A 21171-nucleotide genomic window follows, 5' to 3' on the forward strand; every position below is an offset into this window, starting at 1 on the left:
AGACAAGAGATAGTCCTCGCCACTGGCGGACAACAGCGCGTCGCCAACAGCATAGCCAACAACGGGCTTCGGGCTAGCGGCTCTGATTGGATTACGGCTCGACGCGCAGACGACACCGCAACCGGAAGCCGAGACGGTTCGCTTCTGATTGCGGCTGCTGGCACGCCGCACCGCGCTGCCATGGGAACTGTACGCCGAGTCCCAGGACGCCCCTTGGGGCTTTTTTTGTCATGCTCTGTTTGCCGTTCTGTCTTAGGTTTTTTTTTTGTTTGTTTCTACAACTCTTTTGGGCTCCCAACCGCGCGGGGTATAGCGACTCTTCGTTCCGCGTCCCGAGATAAAGTTCTGCTTCCTTTGACGCCCCAGCTCTAGCGAGGTGGTGAATGCAAGCCACGCCGACAAAATGAAGGATAACGAACAGTGGCTATACACAGGGATTCGTGGGACGCAACAAGAACCACAACTGCGGGAAGAGCTGGCGCTAGTCAGATATATGATACCCTAACTCGCGCTGCAGTATGAGAGAACATGACTCGTGTAATTGTAAACTTTATACCATGATGAGCGCTTTAAAGTTCACTGGCAGAAAAAAAATGAAGAATTTTGAATTTTGCACGGTTAGGGTGTGAACATTCCGTCCTTCTTCATGAATAAGATGAAGTCCGGAAGCGGGAGAATATATTCTCGCTTTTAGTCAATCACTCTTCTAAAAGAAATATAAATACGCCAATAAGTAGTCACACTATTTGACCTGCTACCTATCATACTGAACGACAACTATGTCGGCTTCCTAAAAAGAATGAGAAAACATTCTCCGGAGCGTTCTATGATTTGGACGCTTTTTTTTTTCATGCTTCGGCAGCTCACAACAATTCAAATGAATGATCCAGGTCACAGCAATTTCCCCGTAACCTAGACTTGTAAAGCTTCATGCAGCTAGCAGCATTTTGCCCCCCTCACAATAAGTGTAAAAAAGCAGAAATTTCGGCATTTTGAATGATGGATGCAGTCAATCTTCTTGATGCCTTGGGACAAGAAATAATGAGTATACACGATGTAAACAATAATTAATATAATAAATTATTATTCTAAACGGCAGCAACAGCTCTCTGTTGTTGTTAACATTACACATTCTGAAGAAAACTTGCAGAGACTAGAGTGTGAACCGGAATACAGGAAGTATTCTCGTCACGAATAAGCTTGCTAAATAACTGAGCACTACACGGAAAACTACCGCGACATGACTGCTCCACTTTCCGTTGTTCCGGCCTTGAGCTAACACTTCTGTTGGAAAGAAATATTGTTGTATCTTACAAAGTTACGATGTAAAACACTCACAGTGGCACAAAATAACAAGCTAGACTGCCTGAAATTGTACTTCATTTCATAATGCCACAAAGAAATAATATAAAAAGCGCACCTTAAATTAGACAGTTTCTTGCTATTCTAATTATCAGTTTTTATGCTTACACTGCCATGGACGACGATCTATACATACATTTTTTATGTTAGCAGGGATGCTTTGAAAAATAAAAACTTCTTTATTTCTTTTTTGCCGCTATCAAGGCTGTCACGCAAATCAGCAAACGATGCAGCTGTGCTGCACAAGTTAACGAATCCTGCGCTGAATTTCACGAGACTTTTCTCACTGCGTAGATCTTTGCGTGTAACTCTGATTTGTAACCCTACCGCTACACTTTGAATGACGACGGATGTTTTACGTCGCAATATTTTTGCACCCACTGTATGTTACGCAGTTCGTTCAACCAACCTAAGTCAGTTGTAAAGTACACTGCAATTAGTTCGGGCAGACAGACGACTTAGGGAAAGAGGGGAGTGCGAAAAAAGAAAGGCGATTCGAAGGAAACGCGAATTATGTTTGCTCCCTGTAAACCTAACGAATCACCTCTCACGCGCTGTTCACTGCAAACGTGACAGTGGACCCATGGATTCTGCTTTCTTAGTTGGGCTACCTTAACTGTGCACGAATAGAGAAACAGGAAACGCGCACAGTGATGCGCTGCACTCGCGTTAACAAATAACGAAACCAGACGAGCACAGGGATTATAATTACCATCATCTTGCCCTTCATGGCCTCCTGCGACTCTTGGTGGGATGGCGCAACGAGGCACAAAAGAAGAATCAAGGCGAGTGACACAACACGCCAGGCCATAATAGGTCTCCAGGGAGTAAAGCTTCTCATCGAGATGCAGTGTGCAACAACAATGTCCACCACTAGGAGAAGATGTCTTCGAAGTTGTCACACCACCGCGACTCGACCTCTAATGGCAGAAGAACAGCGACGACACTGAACGGCTTCCGTCAGCGGACACACCTTTTCCCACCTAGTGGCGGTTGTGGACGACAAACAAACGTCCGCTTCTGTTAAGAGCTCCGGAAAGGGTGTGTGCAGCACATATCTTCCTATACAGTCTGTGTGCGTGCAAAGACGGAAGGGCGTCATGACCATTGCATCATCACAGTCTGGCCACCTCCTCCCTCGCCCATCCTCCGAAACCCTTGTCTGGCAAGCGTGTGGATGAGTGGCCCGACCAGGCCCGCGAGGGAGCCCAGCATCCGACCACATGTTGACGCACGTGTCAGGACGGAGGACGACCAGCGACGTAAGCGACCAGCCGCATGGCCGACATGTGCGCCCGTTATCAACGCTGCCACACGCTTTGAATCACCGGCGTGGATGAGCGAGAAGTGCCGTAAGAGGCAGCTCGGAAAGCGGGAGCAGAAAGACGTTTTGTGCTGTTCACATTAGGATCGAAAACCAACAAACCCAAGCTGGTGTTCTGGCTATAACGCTCGTTGTGTGTACTTCACTTCTCGTGTCCCGTCCACGTTCTGCGCTGTTAACATTAGTATAGGAACAAGTTTACTCCAACAATAAAAGACTATTACATGCAGACGCTTAAAGAAAGTCCTTCAGGCACGTGTGCTTTTATATACGTTCAATATTATTTGAGCTGACCCCAATGGTAATCGTGTGCAGATATACCCCTTCAATGCCAGCAAAGCAAAACGACAAAGAAATCTAGCGAAGCAAAAAGTATCATCTCTCTCTTTGATGATTTTAATACGATAACATTAAAGTCACATCGGGACAAAAATGTGTTCTCGGTCATAAATTTCGCCCATTAGCTGGACGGAAGTGACGTCATCACAACGGAGCATTCTCATTGGCTGAAGGGAAGGGAAGTAACCTGACTGGAGCATTCCCATTGGCTGGACGGAAGTGACGTCATCACAACGGAGCATTCTCATTGGCTGAAGGGAAGTGAATTTTGCGCACTCTTTGCCTAATAAGCAATACGACACTGTAACACAACACACCGGGTGAACTACAAAATAAGGGAGCCATGTACCTAGCAGCCACTATTAGGCATGTTTAAAAGAGAGGGCGCTTGCCACAGCCGGTAGATATAGTGCGTCGTCCGTCATTGAAAAGTTCAGCAGCTCTGCACCTTTCTCTCGGTCGTTTTTCAACTCCTTCTTTATTCACTCAACGGCGAAGAGGGGTGGACCACTGAAACTTCTCTGCAACATCTCTGCCGCAATGCTTGGTGCGATCCATCGCCCACATACCCTTCGTAGTGGCGCAATTCTACCCCGGCGCGGTCCCAGCGACCCGAACTTGTCGCCGGCGATCGAAGGGGCCCCCGACACTTGCCTCCCGCGGGGGATACTCAGCGGAACGGCTGGAAGGAGACCCCGCCGATGCATGCACGCCACGCCAAGGCGAGCACGCTGAATTAGACGGCGATCGATCCGACCGCGCTGTCTCGAGAAAAGAGGAAGAGAGGACGTCGCCGATAATAGGCCCGCCTTTGAATCTCGCCTTTGCAGCCAATGACTCGCATTATGTGCGCGATCTTCTCGCGAAAGCATGGCGCCTTCGGAACCCAGGGTGTCGCGTTCGCGTGGGAAGGCACGTCCCTATACTCTTGCGCGTCGACATAGAGGGTTGCTTCAGAGAAGCACTATACTTTTGCACCGTGAAGTGAAAAGTGGGCGGCGCTCGGAGCGTCGTTGCCTGCGCGCGTCGTGCCTTACTCTCATCAGTTTCAGCCCGCAGTTGATAACCACGCACTGCGCAGTTTTGTGCGCAAGCACAACATTGTTCAAGTAACTTTCCCTTTCACGTAGTTTTCTCCTTCTTGTGTGCTTTTTATAATAAGGGTATGAAGCGGTTGTTAGCACAGGAACCGGCCCAAAAACTAGAGAATGTTTACCACATTCGAATCGGTGCGAAAGCACGGATTTGTGCCACGTAGAAGACGACGATGAGCGGGCAATGTCGCGGGGCGGAGCGCTTGCGCTATCAGACTTGCCAACCCTATCAGCCAAACCCCACTCTCGGACAGATAGCGCCACAAGTAACTGCTCTAAGCTCAATCATACCAAGAATTGTAGCCTGCTTCAGGCCTTCCATACCACTCCTGATATTCGCGCGTCTCTTTCAGTCTTTTATTCTGCGTTTGTTGTGAGTAGCCGACATTACACCATGCTTATGCGCACCGTCTTCAGATCTTGACGGCAAGGCTCTATAAATTCTTTTTTTTTCTCTCTCAACGCAATCATGCCAGGAATTGTAGCCTGGTTCATGCCTTCTATACCACTCCTGATATTCGCGCGTCTCTTTCCTTCTGCGTTTGTTGTGAGTAGCCGACATTACACCATGCTTATGCGCACCGTCTTCAGATTTTGACGGCGAGGCTCTATAAATTGTCTTTTTTTCTCTCTCTCAACGCAATCATACCAGGAATCAGGAATTTCAGCCTGCTTCAGGCCTTCTATAAAAACTCCTGATATTCGCGCGTCTCTTTCCGTCTTTCCTTCTGCGTTTGTTGTGAGTAGCCGACATTACACCATGATTATGCGCACCGTCTTCAGATCTTGACGGCAAGGCTCTATAAATTCTTTTTTTTCTCTCTCAACGCAATCATGCCAGGAATTGTAGCCTGGTTCATGCCTTCTATACCACTCCTGATATTCGCGCGTCTCTTTCCGTCTTTCCTTCTGCGTTTGTTGTGAGTAGCCGACATTACACCATGCTTATGCGCACCGTCTTCAGATCTTCACGGCGAGGCTATATAAATTGTCTTTTTTTTCTCTCTCAACGCAGGCGGTAAAGTATTTTGCGCATCACCAGCAAATCGGTTTACAGTGCTGCCGCGAACGTCCCAACGGCCAAGCCAGGTTAAGGGGCCGTATACGTGAAGTTGGGGTTAAGACGCAAACAAGAGGGGTAGCGGTGTGCACTCATGTATATCTCTGTGGAATAGAAATTCTCTGTCTCCATTACGTTTCCGGGATCATTTGCTGGTTTTGAGTCCCAGTTTCGTTTGGCTGGCGTAGTGAGCTGCGCACTAAAGCAGTTCCAAGCATGCATGGTCTGAATGCTGCGCGTTATGGTATATCCAACGCTGCCTTCCGGTGATATATACGTAACCTAAACCTGTGTTTGCTTATTTGCTTATATTGAGGCATTAATTTGGTGCACTTTATCGAGAGAAACGTTTAGTAGATGTGCAGGGAAAATGGAAAAAAATGGTACAAGTAGCAAGTTCACATAGCATACCCAGCAATTCTGGACAAACGCATTTTTGAGCGGAAAACCCTTTATGCGCGCAATATTTTCATATAATGTAAGATTTGGCTATACCAATCGATAAATTCGCAAATCACTCGACGGCAGTCTTGAATTTTTTTTTTCTATTCACGTTTTTTGCTATCGTCAAAAGTGTTCCCCATCGGTTTTCTATGAAAATCCAAACTGCTCGATGCGATCGATAGAAACACTTGAAAAGAAAAATTTTGCTACCTGTCAGAATAATGGACCATCGCCTTCAATATTTCCACAACAGTGTCTTACAATTTTCTAATTTTCAAAACTTCTGCCCGAGAAAGCTGGACATGATCTGTGGAATCATCCGGCACAAGAGTAAGAATAATAGCATTCTCGTGGCATTTCTGCGGATGTATGTTGCGTCCGGGACTTTCGGCGCGCCAGGCCGGGCGTTTCGGAGGCAGCGTCCCAGCGCCTCCGAGAGGCAAAAGCCGGGAGCGTGGCTGCCAAAAGGCCCACACCGCCAGAAGCAAGGCGAATAGAGTGAGAGCGTCCCCGCTCTGGCCCCCACCGGGACCGTTCGGTTCCATTTATTCCGGTTGCTGGGACCCGCCTGCGCGCTCACCAGCCTAATCGAATCACTCGTACCGCTGTTTTCCGGGATTGCGGCGCCAATCTCGCGGCAACCCACTTGGGGCTCATTTCCAGCCCCACACCCCGGCCGGATCCTTGCATTCCGGTACCGACAACCCTCCCTTGGTTTTGTCCATCCGGTGCAACACGACACGCAGGAACAGAAGAGCGACCGCATTGTTATATGGCGCGAGCCTTTAAAGCATGACGTGTTTTCTTACCCTGGTTGCAATGATTTTGTAAGGAAATACGCAGCTCATACGAAGCGATGAAATATCACAACTGCTCGTTCTTCTTCCCATGCAAATCGATCACTCAGGAAAGAGGGTCGCTTTACTCCAACAACCGCGAACGAGAACCTTATTCACACATCTCTCGGGCACCCTACAAAGTATGGTTCCGCGTAGAGCCGACCGCCAGCGTGTATATTTTGTAATGGGCTACGCTCTTCACCTATTTCGTAAGGTTGCGCAGAATAATCTCTCTCTGCCTTCGGATTTGTGTGGCTGACTTAGGCGACAACTCTGACAGACCAGCTAATTTTGGTTAAACGCTTAAAAGAAGCATTACAACTACACCGAGGCAAAAATAGCAGACGAAGACCCTGATGATAGGGTCTCTCGTACATTAAATAAAGCTCTCGTTTCTTCTTCGTCCATCACTCAGCTATATAATCGCAACGCCGCACATCCGTCGCACCAGTGCTTCGTGAGACTGAGCCTCTAAATGCTGCACATATGTGAACATTACGGGGAAAAACACATGCGCGCAGTCCAGCCCTATTCTTCTCTAAAGCAATCATAGTTGCACTGAAAAGCCCGTCTTCTTTGCTCCAGGCGCAAGACTCGTCGCAACGTCAGAAATGCGTGCGCGTACAGGGCCAAATTTCGGTCTTCAAACTCGTCACCTTGATTTAAAGAGTAATAAACTACCAATGCGTGCCCAAATTAATGCAACTTTCTCTATGTTCGAAGCATTCTTAAAACACAGGTTCGCCTGGAACAATAGCTCTGCGAAAACGAATTTTGCACAGCGTAAGGCATTGAATTAAATTATGTATACATCACATAGGTGGATCCGTGCCTAGGGCGCCCGGTAGGGCGGGGAAGGGGGGGGGGGGTGGGGCTTACCCCACCCTAGAATTTTTGATAACATATGTGTTTTGTATGCAGTAGTATCCAGCAAGAATAGAGTATTAATGCGACAGCATATTATGGTTACGTCGCGTCAACAAATAGTGTCCGCATATTTTGTCCACATGATTATGTCGTTCTGTGGTGATAAATGTGCAAAAGTTTGAGTGTCTTAGGTAGTGCGTGAGTAGATCATGAAATGGGAAACGTTTGGCTCATTAATTGTAATCAATTAATTAAATTGAATTAACGGAAATAAATGCTGTGTTTGAAGCAGGTTTTGTGTGACTGATTCGATAACATACGATGTAAATGCGTGAGAAGGCTTACTTAGCATAAATAAAAATAAACACAAAATAAAAACAAAAATAATTAAAAAGAAAAGGTAAAGTAATAAATGAATAAAATTAAAATCAACAAAACTTTAAATAATAAAAATAAACTGAAAAATTAAGGGAGAATGAGAGGAAAGAAAAAGGCTTCCGCATTTCCGCTCTTAAGCAGACTGAAGTTCAATCCTGTAAATTTTTGAACCGTGTTGAGTTTGCTGTCCTCGCTGGAGGGTTGCAAGGCTTTTACAGCATCGAAAACTTTAAAGGACGTGGGCATCTCCTGGTACGCGATGCGGCGCAAAAAAACTGGGGACTCCTCAGGAATACCTTGCTCTGAACTTCAGCTTCAGGCCAAGACATTATTTCCTGCTACGGCAAAAGCCGTCCAGGTATCTCTTTCCTTACCAGTTACCACCTGCACAGTCGAACGCTCCTTCAGTACAATAAGGAGAGCGAAAACCTGGCTACACTCAACAATGAAAAAAGACAGTCTGGACGGCTTTTGTATGATTACACCGAGAGCCTGTAATGACAACACAAGAACGACTTTATGAACCGCGTCATCACGCAATTTGTCCAGAAAAACCCGAAGCGTCCGCAGCTGCTATTCGAGGAAGACTGTTGACTGCAGTTACATGCTGGTGAACATATTGTGTTGTGTGCTGGTCACCAGAGAGAATGGCGAACCCGCTCGCAGCGAGAGTGACTGCTCTTGTTCACGAAGAGATAGTAATTTTTTCCGTTCTGCTTATTTATTTCAATGTTTTGTTCATTGATAAAATTCAACACCTATTCTCTGAGTCTGGCAATAATTTGCCTTTTCTAATTTTTGTTTGATCTACATTTTTTAGACCACAAATAGTGCCTTCTTAGTGATTGCCTACCTACCATCGTCCCCCCCCCCCCCCCCCCCCATCCCCTCTCAGAGCGAGAAGTTCTGTCCAAGGGCGCCCTTGGCAATCGCCATCATAAATGACGAAATAATCACGTTTGCCTTCGTGTTCAGAGAAACCGAACTTATACCAGAGCGAGACAAACGGCTCAGCTCATTTCGCGTATATAAAGCTGAACGAAAGGGCACTCTTGAGAGGTGGGTAAGCGATGCGGGTTCAATGCCGCTGCTTAAATTTCGGACCGAGAAAAAAAAAATACCAAAGAGCAGGCCGACTAAGCTGGCCCGAAGAATGAGTTCGTAATTATTATCCGTGTTCTGGTGCACAGAAAGACACTTTATTACGTTCCGCGCCTCATCGGCGGAACGACACAAAAGCCCCCGAAAGAGGAGGGCCAGGCCGGGTCGAAGTTATAATCACCGTCTCTCGCAAATCGAATTACCTCGAGCGGCCCGAGTCTGGCCGATGATTGAAAGAGCCGCCCCGGCGTCCTCATTTCGATGGCCCGCCTGCGACCTTGGCAGATTAGTGGGGCCTTTTATAGCGTACCGTGGACCGGCGTGCACCTGCGCAGTTGGTGTGTGCAGCTCGTGGACGACCATCGACTGAGAAATTGAACCCCATCGCTAGCGCAATCTGTGAGCTAATTCGTTTTAACGAGTTTACAGTGCTGGCGGTTGAGCATTTGATGAGGAAATAAAAGGGGAGAGGAGGTGAGTAGCAACAGCGGAAGATGTATAAAAATAATCAGGGATGGTATCTGGAGCCAACTTTATACGCTAGCGTGGGCTTACTTGGGTTGGTAGCTGGTATAGTCTGACAGAGGCAGGCGTGGGTTAGCATAGACTGCTTTATGTTAGCGAGGGCTGCCATAGGCTAGAATGGGATGGCATAAGTTGTCATACGTTGGCAATGGCTGAAATAGGCAGGTATGGGTTAGCATTCGCTGTCTTAGGCTAGCGAGGGCTGCCATAGGCTGGCATAAGCTGGTATAGGTCGGAAGAGGCAGGTATATAGGCTGGTGCGTAGGGTGACATAGGCTGGCATAGACTATCATGGGCAATGATAGGCTGACATAGGCTGGCATAAGCTATCAGGGGGTAGGGTAGGCTCGCATACGCGGGCACAGGCTGACATACATACTGGCATTGGCTGACATACGATGGAATATAACTATGCAATATTCTCTCGAGTTGCATCGTACATAGTTCTGGAACATGCCGAACAAAAGTACGTGTCCATAAGCAAAACGAGAAAGCTGTTTCTGTTCTTCAACTGCGGCACTTGTTAAGAAACGCGCTTGCTTTTCTGTAAGGAAAAGGAGGACACTATTAGGAATGGCTGGGAGTCGCGAGAAGGAAGTACTCTCGACCACATACTCCTATCTTCCGTTCCGACTTTCACTATTTCAGCGTTATCTACCTTCAACTTACTTCAAGTCCTCTTGCGATACCAAAACCATAGGCCATTTGAGCAAGAGTTCGTAAATAGTGCCTTACGACACACCTATGTCTCAACCTACTGCTTTTTTTTTGCGTTTCATCAACATCCCTGCCTTTCCCTCCTCCTCTTTATCTATCTATCTGTCTTCATCATCGTCGATATGCGGCTAGGAGTCAAGGGAGCAGCATCAATATGACAACCACGACGATGCACAATTAGAGACGAGGCCTAACGACTGCAAAAGAACTCTATTTGATCCGGGAATCATTTATGCACCTTTAATAAACATCCAAGTTACTGAGTGTAGCTGAAAATGTTGAAGCAGTTAATCCGGCGCACGCGTCGCACGGCAGTTCATTGCTGCATGTGGACATCTCGCGTCACACACGTGTTCATCATAGCGCACGGCGCTCAACTCTTGCGAGGAGAGACCCTCGCTCTATAAGCGCGAGAGTAAAACAGAAAAAAAAAGACGTAAAAGAAAAAGGAAAGGGGACACAACGCACGAGAAACTGGAGCGCGGCGCCCTTTATTGGGGTTATTCATTACGAAAGGAATGCACAGCGCAACGGGCCGGCGGTTGGGAGAGCGGGCGGGCAGGATGAATGCGGCCAGAATGAAACTCCCAACTGCAGGTGCATTTATTACACCCCTCCCACACCCCTTTCCCCGGCTCATAGGAAACGCGTGCGCCTGGCCTTTTTCGCGACCGCAAATGTCCTGAAAGAAAAAAGGTTGCCGCTCCCAAGAGGGAGAGAAAATAGAGCGAAAGGAGAAAGTGCGGGAAAGAGAGAGAGAGAGAGAGAAAGCGGCTAAGCGCCACTGCGGCGAAGCGCTCCATCTCTGTCGCGCTCGGCGCGGCTGCGGACTCCCAGCTCGCTGACAAAAGCAAAATGGCTCGAAGGCCCGCTTATACCGTCCCTTCCTCTTCTCTTAGTGTGTTTCCACCCGCGCGTGTGTGTGTGTGCACGCGCGAAAAAATAAAATACTCACGCACGAATTGAGACGTATACGGGACGGTTCATCGAAGGACGTCCCCGCACTTAAAGACGAAAGAAAGGGTACAAAAGGCCGGCTGTTTAGCCAAGAGAGAAGTCGGAATTGAGCCCTCCGACCATCTGCTGTGAGGAAGCTCTGAAGCTGTATCAACAGCACGAGAGAGAAAAAGAGAGCAAGAGAAAGTAGAAGGCGGCTGAAAGAAAGCCGGACAGTGAAGGGAGGGGGGCGTGTCGGAGCGTAACGTCCGAAATCCGGTGCTCAGCTGGCGCTAATTTATACGCTTTCCGGGAGCACGTATACGTCCAGAAGGCAGCCACGCCAAGGAAAAGAGGAGAAAGGAAAGCGCAACCGCTCCCTATACACGGGGAAAAGAAATAGGCACTGCGCTTGCGCTCGCTTGATCACCTAGCTCCCGCTTCACCGTGAGTGCCCTTCGCGTGCTTTTTTTCTTCTTATTTCTTCTTGCTCTTACCTACACACGGCAGCCGGACGCCACTCGTTCATGTGTCTGACTTAATTCTGTTTGTTCGTCCCCTTCCACCCCTTCTTTCCCTCCTCCTCTTCTGAGCGGCCAGGAGCCATAACTTCCGTGCAGCACGGCCGGAGGTACGGTGTGCTTTGCGAGACACGCAACCCGACAGCGCTTCCACGGAGCTTAAGAGGTTTGTGTTGGTGCAGCATCCCACATTTATTGAGGCGGGAGGCTTCCCATTGGTCGTACGCCTCCCCTGGGAGCAAGACGCACGGACGCTACTCCGGTAACCACCGTTCCTCTTCGCAACCGTTCGCATCGTTGTCACAGCTACCGTGCTTCCATTTCACCCTGCGCCAAACTATACACCGGCACTTCCCGTTGCCAGCAGCAGTGGCGGTTCTACCGCACCACTGACGCCCGGTGTGCAGCAAGCAGTTCACCACGCGAGCACGGCTGGGGTTGTTCATCGTCCCCCCCTCCCGTTTTTCGTTTTGTCGCTCGTTAACCGGGCTGGCGTTAATTAATTGCCGCTATTACTCCGCAATGGGCGAGGGAGGGGTGGCCCGGAACAGACGGCACGCGCACCGGCATGCGCGCCGCAGATAGCGTCCTGGCCGCGCCTCTCCACGGCAGTGGTGTCGTCCGCCGGCGGCAAACATCGCACGCGTGGCGCACCCGCTGCGTAGTTCCTCTCAATGGTCGGCGCGATAACGGGACGGCGTAGAAGACAAACAGGAGGCCCGCGCGGCGTAGCAGAACGGGCCGCACTTGTGGCTGAGAGCGGGAACGAGCAAGCTGCTAATGAATTAGCAACGCACGAGGAAGGACATTCACCGGGAAGAGGACCAGCAGTCGCGCGCTCCGCGCCAAACGGAATGGCTCCACAGGCCTTGGGAAGTGGTCGCTCTCGGTCGGGCGTGTTGAGGCTCCTCTTGATGCAGCGTGGCTGCGGTGCTTCGATACAGCCAGGCTTCCGATACAACGAAATTCATTATACAAAGAAATGCATTCGCAAGGCAGACTGTTGACTCTTTTCGGCGTAGTGTTTGACTGACTCTCTATGTGAGGTGAAACGGTAATTTATGTTTGCATGCAAATAATTTGTAAATGCGGATTTTATTAAAATGCGACTTGAGCGGACAAACTAGTTCATTAGCACTGAAGCGACGTGAGATCATGCGAAGAAAATGCTTACGCTTCGAGAAGCATTCGCTTGGCTCCAGATCGGAGCGCCCGTCTTGGTTCCCATGTTTGAGCTGATTTGGCAGCGAAATATCCCGAAGCCTATCGCGAATGTCTTTATTCGCGCAAAATCGTGCAAGTGCTCTGCTCTCTTATAGGCGTCTGTCACTTCACTGTTTCCGGATTTGAGTGCTTCTTAAACCTGCGTAACACTCTGTAAAGCTCATACGTATACGGATGGGTCGTGGGATTGCTCGAAAACATCTATGACCCCGTTTCGCTTCGGTTCCGATTTCCACCGAGAAATGCGAGATAGTTACTGCGTCGTTTCCTTTTCTCGAAACCAATTTTTCGTTTCGCTGTTACCCGCCGCGGTGGCTCAGTGGTTAGGGCGCTCGACTACTGATCCGGAGTTCCCGTGTTCGAACCCGACCGCGGCGGCTGCGTTTTTATGGAGGAAAAACGCTAAGGCGCCCGTGTGCTGTGCGATGTCAGTGCACGTTAGAGATCCCCAGGTGGTCGAAATTATTCCGGAGCCCTCCACTACGGCACCTCTCTTCCTTTCTTCTTTCACTCCCTCCTTTACCCTTCCCTTACGGCGCGGTTCAGGTGTCCAACGATATATGAGACAGATACTGCGCCATTTCCTTTCCACCAAAAACCAATTATTATTATTATTGTTACCCGCCGCGGTGGCTCAGTGGTTAGGGCGCTCGACTACTGATCCGGAGTTCCCGGGTTCGAACCCGACCGCGGCGGCTGCGTTTTTATGTAGGAAAAACGCTAAGGCGCCCGTGTGCTGTGCGATGTCAGTGCACGTTAAAGATCCCCAGGTGGTCCGGAGCCCTCCACTACGGCACCTCCTCTTCCTTTCTTCTTTCACTCCCTCCTTTATCCCTCCCCTTACGGCGCGGTTCGGGTGTCCAACGATATATGAGACAGATACTGCGCCATTTCCTTTCCCCCAAGACCAATTATTAATTATTATTATTAATTAGCTGTTCGCCACTCTACCGTTCGACCGACTGCCTCCTGATGTCATACATTACGTCAAGCACTGTACTGACGAAGTACAATCTCTGTCCCTAGCTCGCTTTACGGTGCCCAGTTCTCAGTCCGTCCACGAAACTTACATTAAGCTCGTCTTTTTCCTCACTCTAAACCAGTGTTCCCTCTTTCTTGACACTCAGCTTTCTCTTCCGTTATCTTCATACTGCACCTTTACATTGTCCACCGTTTTCCTCTTTTCTTTGTGCGCCTGCTGCTTTCTTATTTTATTCTTTTTTTCCTCAACATTTCCCCCTTCTTTCTCGAGCACTCCTTTCCTTCCGTGATTCTTGCACGCTGTCTCCTCAATCGGCCCTTCCTTCTTCCTTTATCTCTGCTTCACCTTTTCCTCGGCCCCTCTTTTTTCTTCCCTTATCTGTTCTTCCTTCCTCATCCTTCTCAGTGCACTTTTTTCTTCTTTATCTCCGTCCTTACCTTTCAATCTTTTTACTTAACCTCTTACTTTGCAACTATTATAAAGGAAATGCTCTGTCAGGCTTTTTTATCGTTCTTTATTTACAGTGTCATTGTAGGGATGGTCGTCGAAACTGGAAACTCACTGACAGCACCCCTCGTGTACCATGTGACCACATTCTGACTCAATGAAATAGAGCACATTTCCGAGTCCACGTACTGGTCAATGCAATAAGGACACGCCACCTGACTTGTGGCCAGTGCTGTTGTAGCCAGTGAGGATCTCACATTGGAGGTCACGTGGTACGGGCCTGTAGCCAATGGGAACGTGCCATCTGTGGCCCGGGGAATGTGGGGCTGTGCTGCTATCGCAGCGACCAATGCTTCCTCAGACTCGTGAAAGGTCAGAAAGTTTGTGTTTTCTTTTTTCTTTTTGCTGTTTCTTTCGAGCTCCTTCTCATCCTTTCATTTGCCTGCTCTTCTGTTTTCTTTTTTTCACTTCCCTCCTAAATTTCCCACTCATTCTTTCCTGTGCACCAAGTGCTGTGGGAATTACGATTAAAGGTGAAATATTTTGCCGTATTCTTTTAACGCTCAATATTTAAACGGCCACAAAAACAACGCAATCAAAGCAACTTAGAGCCTTATATCGTAAGAAGGATAAATGAGGCGGCTCCGGTCTGCGGCGAGAATCCGACATATTTATGGAATTCCAGCGTGACACACATTACCGCCGCCGAAATGGCCCGCCATTACACGTCGAGGCGTATGCATTCGGTATAACGGCGTACACAGTTGACCGCGGCTATTGCTCTTCATGGCTTGTTCCATCGCGCCTTGTAAGCGTTCGAAGAAATCTTTTCTTTTTTGCTTTAGAGGCGAGTCGCGCCTTGCGTTCTGCACGACGAAGCCAAGGGCTGAGGCACGCATGTACGCATACATATATACAGAAACGGCGGCTCGAGTAGAGGAACGCTGTCGTATAGCAAATACCCGCCGTCACATCCCCGCGTAACAAATGGAGGCGCGACATTTACACACGCAAACGAAGCGGTCCTCCATCCGCGAATCGCGCGATTTGTGCCGCCGCCGCCAATGCATCGCAATGCCGCCCCGCTGGTTCCGCCGGCGGCGCGTTGGCCACACGAGCGGCAACGATGGGCGCGATTATGCGGCCTTCATTTGTCTTAGCCGATCGAGGTCTCCCGGCCGCGTGCGACTCCGGCACGCACACGTCGCGCGGCACCGATCACGGTCCATCCGAGCGCGCTCGATCGGTTTCCTGCAGGGGTCTCGCAGCGGTGTCGCCCTGCTGCCCGCGGTTGTGCGTCCTCGAGTAATGGATCACCACACGCCCCGGTGAACCACCACGGCTGACGCCGAGTCACAGCCGACGCCGCGTTTCGGGCCCGCAACACACACGGTGCAAAACTTCTTTGCTTCTGCGTATACAGGCGCTCCGAAGCAGCCAGCCCGTTCGCCTGCGTGTCGTTTGGCGATACTTTTTTTTTTCCGTCTGCGAGTCCCTTTTTACGTTTCTCCCCCTCTTTTTTTTTTCCTTCATTCCTCTTTCTATTCCTCCATGGCTATCGTCGACGGCCGCATTTTGATCGAAATGTGCCCTTTGCTAAATCAATAAGCAGTGATCCCTCCCGTTTCCAATACTCAAGCCGTCAGCCCTTGCCCCCACCGCGCCGCCGTCGGCCTGCCTTCAACGCGGCGTGGCGGTCGCTGCTTTTTTGCCCTGAGCGAACGAACGTGTGTGCGTACGTGCGTGCAAGGTACGAAGTCGCGCTGATCTTTATGCATGGTGAAGAAGAAAAAGGCTCTTCGGGCGTGGGTGTTAAGCATCGCAACGAAAGTGAAAGTGCAGAGAAAAGATTAATTACCAAACAGAAAAGCATGGAAAGTTGACGAGAGCAAAATAAATGCGGAAAGATGCAAGCAAAAAGTTGTTCCAAGCATTAATACCTTAGTGCAGAAGCGAAAGCTTAACATGGTGAAATACAAAAAAAAATATAGCGCACGCTGCAGATCGAGATTTGGCGCTAATATGAGGTGGCCAAAGACCAATTCAGCCGCGTCCTACGAGAAACAAAAAAAAAGAGCAGATACTTGGTGCGGTATAAGCAACAGGAGTGACTATGCGTATAAGCACACAATTTTAACGTATACCACAAGCTGTACTGACTACGCAGCTTTTAATCGTAATTCTTATTTTTTAAATTTTATTATCCGGAGCACTCATACCTGACGGTCACAATTAAAACAAGTGTGCTACCCAACAATCGTCTTCCTGCTACTGCGTACAGATAAGCAGCGCTGAGGTGCAGTTAATTTTTTTAATTGTTTTTTTGGGGGAAAGGAAATGGCGCAGTATCTGTGTCATATATCGTTGGACACCTGAACCGCGCCGTAAGGGAAGGGATAAAGGAGGGTGTGAAAGAAGAAAGGAAGAAAAAGGTGCCGTATTTACAAAGTTTAAATTCTTGATTGGCACTCAACACCTAGAAAAAGAAGCATGCTTAACACACAAGCAGGTTCCACAATTCAACTTTAGTGCAGATTAGGAGGTTCTTAAGAAATATTTCGCTACTTCTCTTACAGCCGTGCAGTTAGTATCTGATTTGTTCTAAAGCCCCTCTTTACAGGCACGAAGCAGGCGCTAAAAAAAAAAAAACGGCAACAGTGAATTAGAGTCCCAGTGGCCCGTGTATCGAAGTTCCGTGTGCACGACTCGTCTGAGTGAGCGCAAAGTACGGACTTGAAAAAGAGATCTCAAGTTTTTGTCTCCCATTCATTTTGTGCCCAGAATAACTTCCCAGCTGGGAAGGTGTATAGCGTGAGAGCAAGAGATAAGTGACTTCAGAACGCGGGCGCACGGAGCTCTCACAGCGTTTGACGAAAGTGGAACTGCTCGCTTTCTCTCCGTCCATTTACAAGCTCGCTTACTGGAATCGCTCTCCCGACAGAGGGAACACAGAAAGCAGCGCAGTTTGCCGATCGGAATCCTTTTCTTCGTTCCTCTATGTTTTTCCGCTGAGGTCCGCACACCGACCGGCTAATGCAGAACGGGCTCGGGAACATGGAGCGGAAAACACGTTCGACCAGCGGCAAAAAAAAGCGTCTCTTTAAGTCCATTCTTCTTTTTCTGTCTTTTTGTCGAACGACTCAGGACGTACCGAAAACATGGCGAAGTAAGCGAAAGGGCTCAGAACCACAAGGAAATGCGGCCATTAAAGGACGCCGGGTGATCCAGCAAACGAAGAGAAGCCCCCCCCCCCCCCCCCCCCCCCCCCGACAGTTTCGATACTAGGACGAAAAAGGAGGGTGAAACGAGAGAAAAAGAAAGAAAAAAAAAAACCATCCGGAACTTCGAAACGGGGAACAAGGTCAAGAAAAGGAGAAAAAGGTCTTCCTATAGAAGCGCTCGCGCAGAGCCCTTAAACGCATCAGTCCTCTCTCTGCGCTGTTTTCCACCGCCTTTATTTAATCGGACATTGCCGTAGAGCGAAGGGCGCGCGCGCGGGGCTTCTCTATAGCCGGATTGGCGCGGCGGGGTCGTTGGAGAAGGGCGAGAGAATCGAGCTGCTTGCTCCACCGTTTCTTTCCAGCGGCTCGTATAGTTTTCAAAAGCGCGCTCCCCCGGGGCTCGGTGAAACGTGCTGACACCGAGCACCGCCGTGTGAAGAACCATTAGAACGCGGAAAGGAAGGCCGAAAGCGAGGACTCCGTGAGACGGGTGTAGAGGGAAACAAGCGCGGCCGATTCGCGGCGGTGAAGGCGACGGCGGAGAGAAATCTCGCTCCTTCTCATTCGTCTTTCCTGCTGATCGCCGCTGAGCTGCGCTGCTGTTTCTTGCGCGCGCTTTCTCGGGTCGACGACGACACGCCGTGTGAAGAACGGTGGGAGGTTCTTGCGACTCCCTCACCAGCCTTCCGCGTTTTTGATCGCTGTCGCTCCCAACTTCTAGCCTTTCCCAACTGAAGAGAGACCGAAATTGAGCAAGAAAGGCGGGTTTGACGTCGGGGCTGGAGGCACCCAGAGATGTACGCAGCGGGCGTCAGAAGCGTTTCGCGCTTAGAGGAAGGTAATTCTTGCAGAAAGCAGGGGCCGCCCGTCGTGTCATCCTCAGTTGGCAGTTTTTTTGCCGCGACTGCCTTCCTGCGAGCGCGCGCTGGTAAACTGCGTGCGTTTGTAGAGAGGATTTTTATTTTGTTGCGTTGCTTCTCTCTCCATCTTAACGAGCCGTGTCTGCTGCTACTTGCGCTGAGCTAGAAAATGCGCAGGGAGACATAGTTTTTTTTTTGTTTTCTTCATTTCCTCGTCACCGCTCATATTATACCCATCAGATGCGCCTCTTCCGCGTTGCCGAGTCATATGGAAGGAAACATGGAAGATTCAAAGCCTTATACCGAATGTTGTGTGTGTGTCGAATAAGATTTCTTGGAAAGGCGCGCCGTCAGCATCCGCGTCCGAAATCCATTTCGCCTCTGTTTCGACGGAACGTTTTATCGTTGTTAACTTTTTGAATGATAGTTGGCACAGCGTGGCCCACGCTGGGTACCGACTGTTCAGTCTAGTGGCACTCAAACTGCGGATGCTTTCACGGTGGTCAAGTTATCCCGAAAGACAGATGCGTATTTGACAAGCGTGCGCGGAAGAAAGACGAACTTTTTTTTTTCTAAATGAGCTTGGTATATACTAAGAGTACACGGTAACGGATATCAACCGCCTTGCCACTCTTTCACGAGTGTTTCCTGCGCCTTCGTCAAACAAACAAAACAACCCGGAAGCGCCACTTGGCGCGGTGACAGCGGAAACAGGCTTTTTCGTCGCGTGAATTTGGCAGCGTGACTCTGCCCTGCAAAACGTTACAAAGAACTCTCGTGCGTTGATTTGTATAGAAGGAGCCCCGTCGATGCGAGGTACACGATAAAGGTCTCGTGGTATGAATTCAACTCGCCCTCAAGCCGTGGCCAGCCTTCTTTGAAGCGGACAAACTTCCCAGATCTGTCGAAATCCGCTCATCTTTACCCCTTGGCAAACACCAACAGCAGAAAAGCCTACCGATATGATAATTAATATAGCAGCGCAAAGGACACTGACACATACACGGAACACAATCTAAATCCGTATGAGCGACAGCGTCTTTAGCTCTGTTATATTAAATATGCAGTCATACCAACTTGCCCAAGTTTTATAATCCACCGACAGGGGCCGCTACTAGGGCCATTGATATACGGTGATTATACATCGACTACATAAACCTAGATCACATGAGTAAGGATTCTGCGCTGTCACTGGCAAGGAGGTCAGCACCTCATGCTAATATGCCGCCTCGTAACCCTTGAAAAGTTGATCCCACGATTCCTGGAGTGATGGCATCACTGAGTTTTCTCACACCCACACCCGATGGCATCAACTCCCCAAAAGCCTCCCCTAGGGACAGCTACCGCAGTAAGAGAAAAGTAAGCGCACACAGCAGAGGCGTCAGGCACCAGGGCGTAGTGCGCCAGAAAGGACAGCGCGAGGCCCGCCAGAGTTTTGCGCTTGCGTCGCCGACGGTGCGAGACAGTAGCCAGACGACTTCCTGGCGAAGCGTCATGCGAGATGAGCCCCTCGCGCCGAGAGAGGCAGGCATCGGAAGACGCCTCGGTCGCGGCTTTCCGCGGCCGGCGTGCAGTGCGACGACCTCCAAGTTTGCGTTTTCAGGGACTCGCCCGCCCGGAGGGGCGATAAACAACCGCGCCGTCGAGCTGCTGGCTGCGCGTGCAGGCGCCTACGCGGACAAGCAGTCGCTGCGCTCAGAGGCGAGAGGTCGGGGGGGACCCGACGCTCCGCTGTCGACCCCGGGGCATGCAACGGTGCAACTGAAACTCGCGACAGCGTTTACATCACGATCGTGCGTTAGCATATAGGACGAACACTCTTCTCTCATTCATGAGTTTTTGTTTTACTCTGGCTTGTTCGTGTCTTTGGTGTGACCCGCACTTTCATTTAGGTACAGGAGGCGTCCCACACGATTTCTTGGTCGTTTTCTATTAATCGATACGGTAATAAACCAACAAACTATTTTGCGTAGACGACATATGGCAAGAGAGAGAGAGAGACAGATGAGTAAAAGCAGGGAGGTTATCAAGAATAAAAATTTCTGTTGGCTACAGTTTAGTGGGAAAACAAAAGATGAAACGAAGTAATGAGGCCAGGAAGAAGGACGTCAATAACGAACGTGATAGGAGCTACACATTATGGACTACAGGAGATACTGCGGTGAAGGGCTTAGGATTCGGTCCCATCGAATGGAGTTCTTAAATTTTCAAACATTTACACGCAAGGGTGCTTTTTTAATTATCTCTCATCAAGATGCGACCACAGCTTCTGAGAGTCGAACCTCCGACCTGACTGCTCAGCAGCAGGAAGTTATAGGCGCTGCGGCACTGCAACGGGCGCAACCCATTTTGAGTGAATCTTCAAAACCGCGTCACAATGAGGTTGCACCGATCTCAATAAAAAAAAATAGCAAGCTCTGCTCGGCGTGGCTTTGTTCGGGCCAGTTCTTTGACGTAAACCCAAGTTACTAAACGTAACGCGCACCAAAGCCCATAGGAGGAGTAAAAAAAAACGCGAGAAACCAAACATGGCCATCGGCGCGAAGCCATTATCGTTGGGAACAAGGAATCGTGTATACATCTGCAACGACCAAAGAACACATTATGTGCACAAAGAATTTCATTGCGGGCGCAGCTAGAGTTTGTGCGTGTGACAGCGCAAGCCCAAGGAACTTAAGCATCACCGTATCAATATCATTGCTATATCAATATTTCCGCGCTGCTACTAGCGCTGTCAGTCTCTGCAGAATCGAATGGTTTAACCCCTAAGAATTCACTGCGTTCCTTCCTATTTCAATACAAATACTCGCTATAACGAAGTTGATGGGGCCCGAAGATTACTTCGTTATAGCCATAGCTTCGTTAGAGCCCGTCTTGACAAACTTTCCAGGGGGAATAATCATTCATTCGTTATATCCAATATTTCGTTA

The 21171-nt window shown here is 49.3% G+C and overlaps 1 protein-coding gene and 1 long non-coding RNA gene across 5 annotated transcripts in view; both read right to left on the bottom strand.

Annotated features, from left to right (window-relative positions):
* Positions 1–21171, bottom strand: part of LOC144121263 (matrix metalloproteinase-2-like) — a 202010-nt gene that overhangs the window by 89342 nt on the left and 91497 nt on the right. The window contains exon 1 of one of the 4 annotated variants that reach the window (XR_013312583.1): positions 2075–2314. The exons of 2 other annotated variants lie outside the window; for them this stretch is intronic. Coding sequence is in view for 1 of the 2 variants with exons in the window: in XM_077654384.1 (XP_077510510.1) it covers positions 2075–2203 (129 nt within the window). In the remaining variant the exon portion in view is untranslated. Of the gene's footprint in view, positions 1–2074; positions 2315–21171 lie in introns of those variants that run through there. One more of the 4 variants, XM_077654384.1, reaches the window with a different exon arrangement.
* LOC144121264 (uncharacterized) overlaps positions 13445–21171 on the bottom strand; it is an 85996-nt gene continuing 78269 nt past the window's right edge. Inside the window, exon 2 of the long non-coding RNA XR_013312584.1 lies at positions 13445–13528. This is a non-coding gene — a long non-coding RNA (uncharacterized LOC144121264). The remainder of the gene's footprint in view (positions 13529–21171) is intronic.

This window comes from Amblyomma americanum, chromosome 2 (assembly GCF_052857255.1).
Source record: "Amblyomma americanum isolate KBUSLIRL-KWMA chromosome 2, ASM5285725v1, whole genome shotgun sequence".
NCBI lineage: Eukaryota > Metazoa > Arthropoda > Arachnida > Ixodida > Ixodidae > Amblyomma > Amblyomma americanum.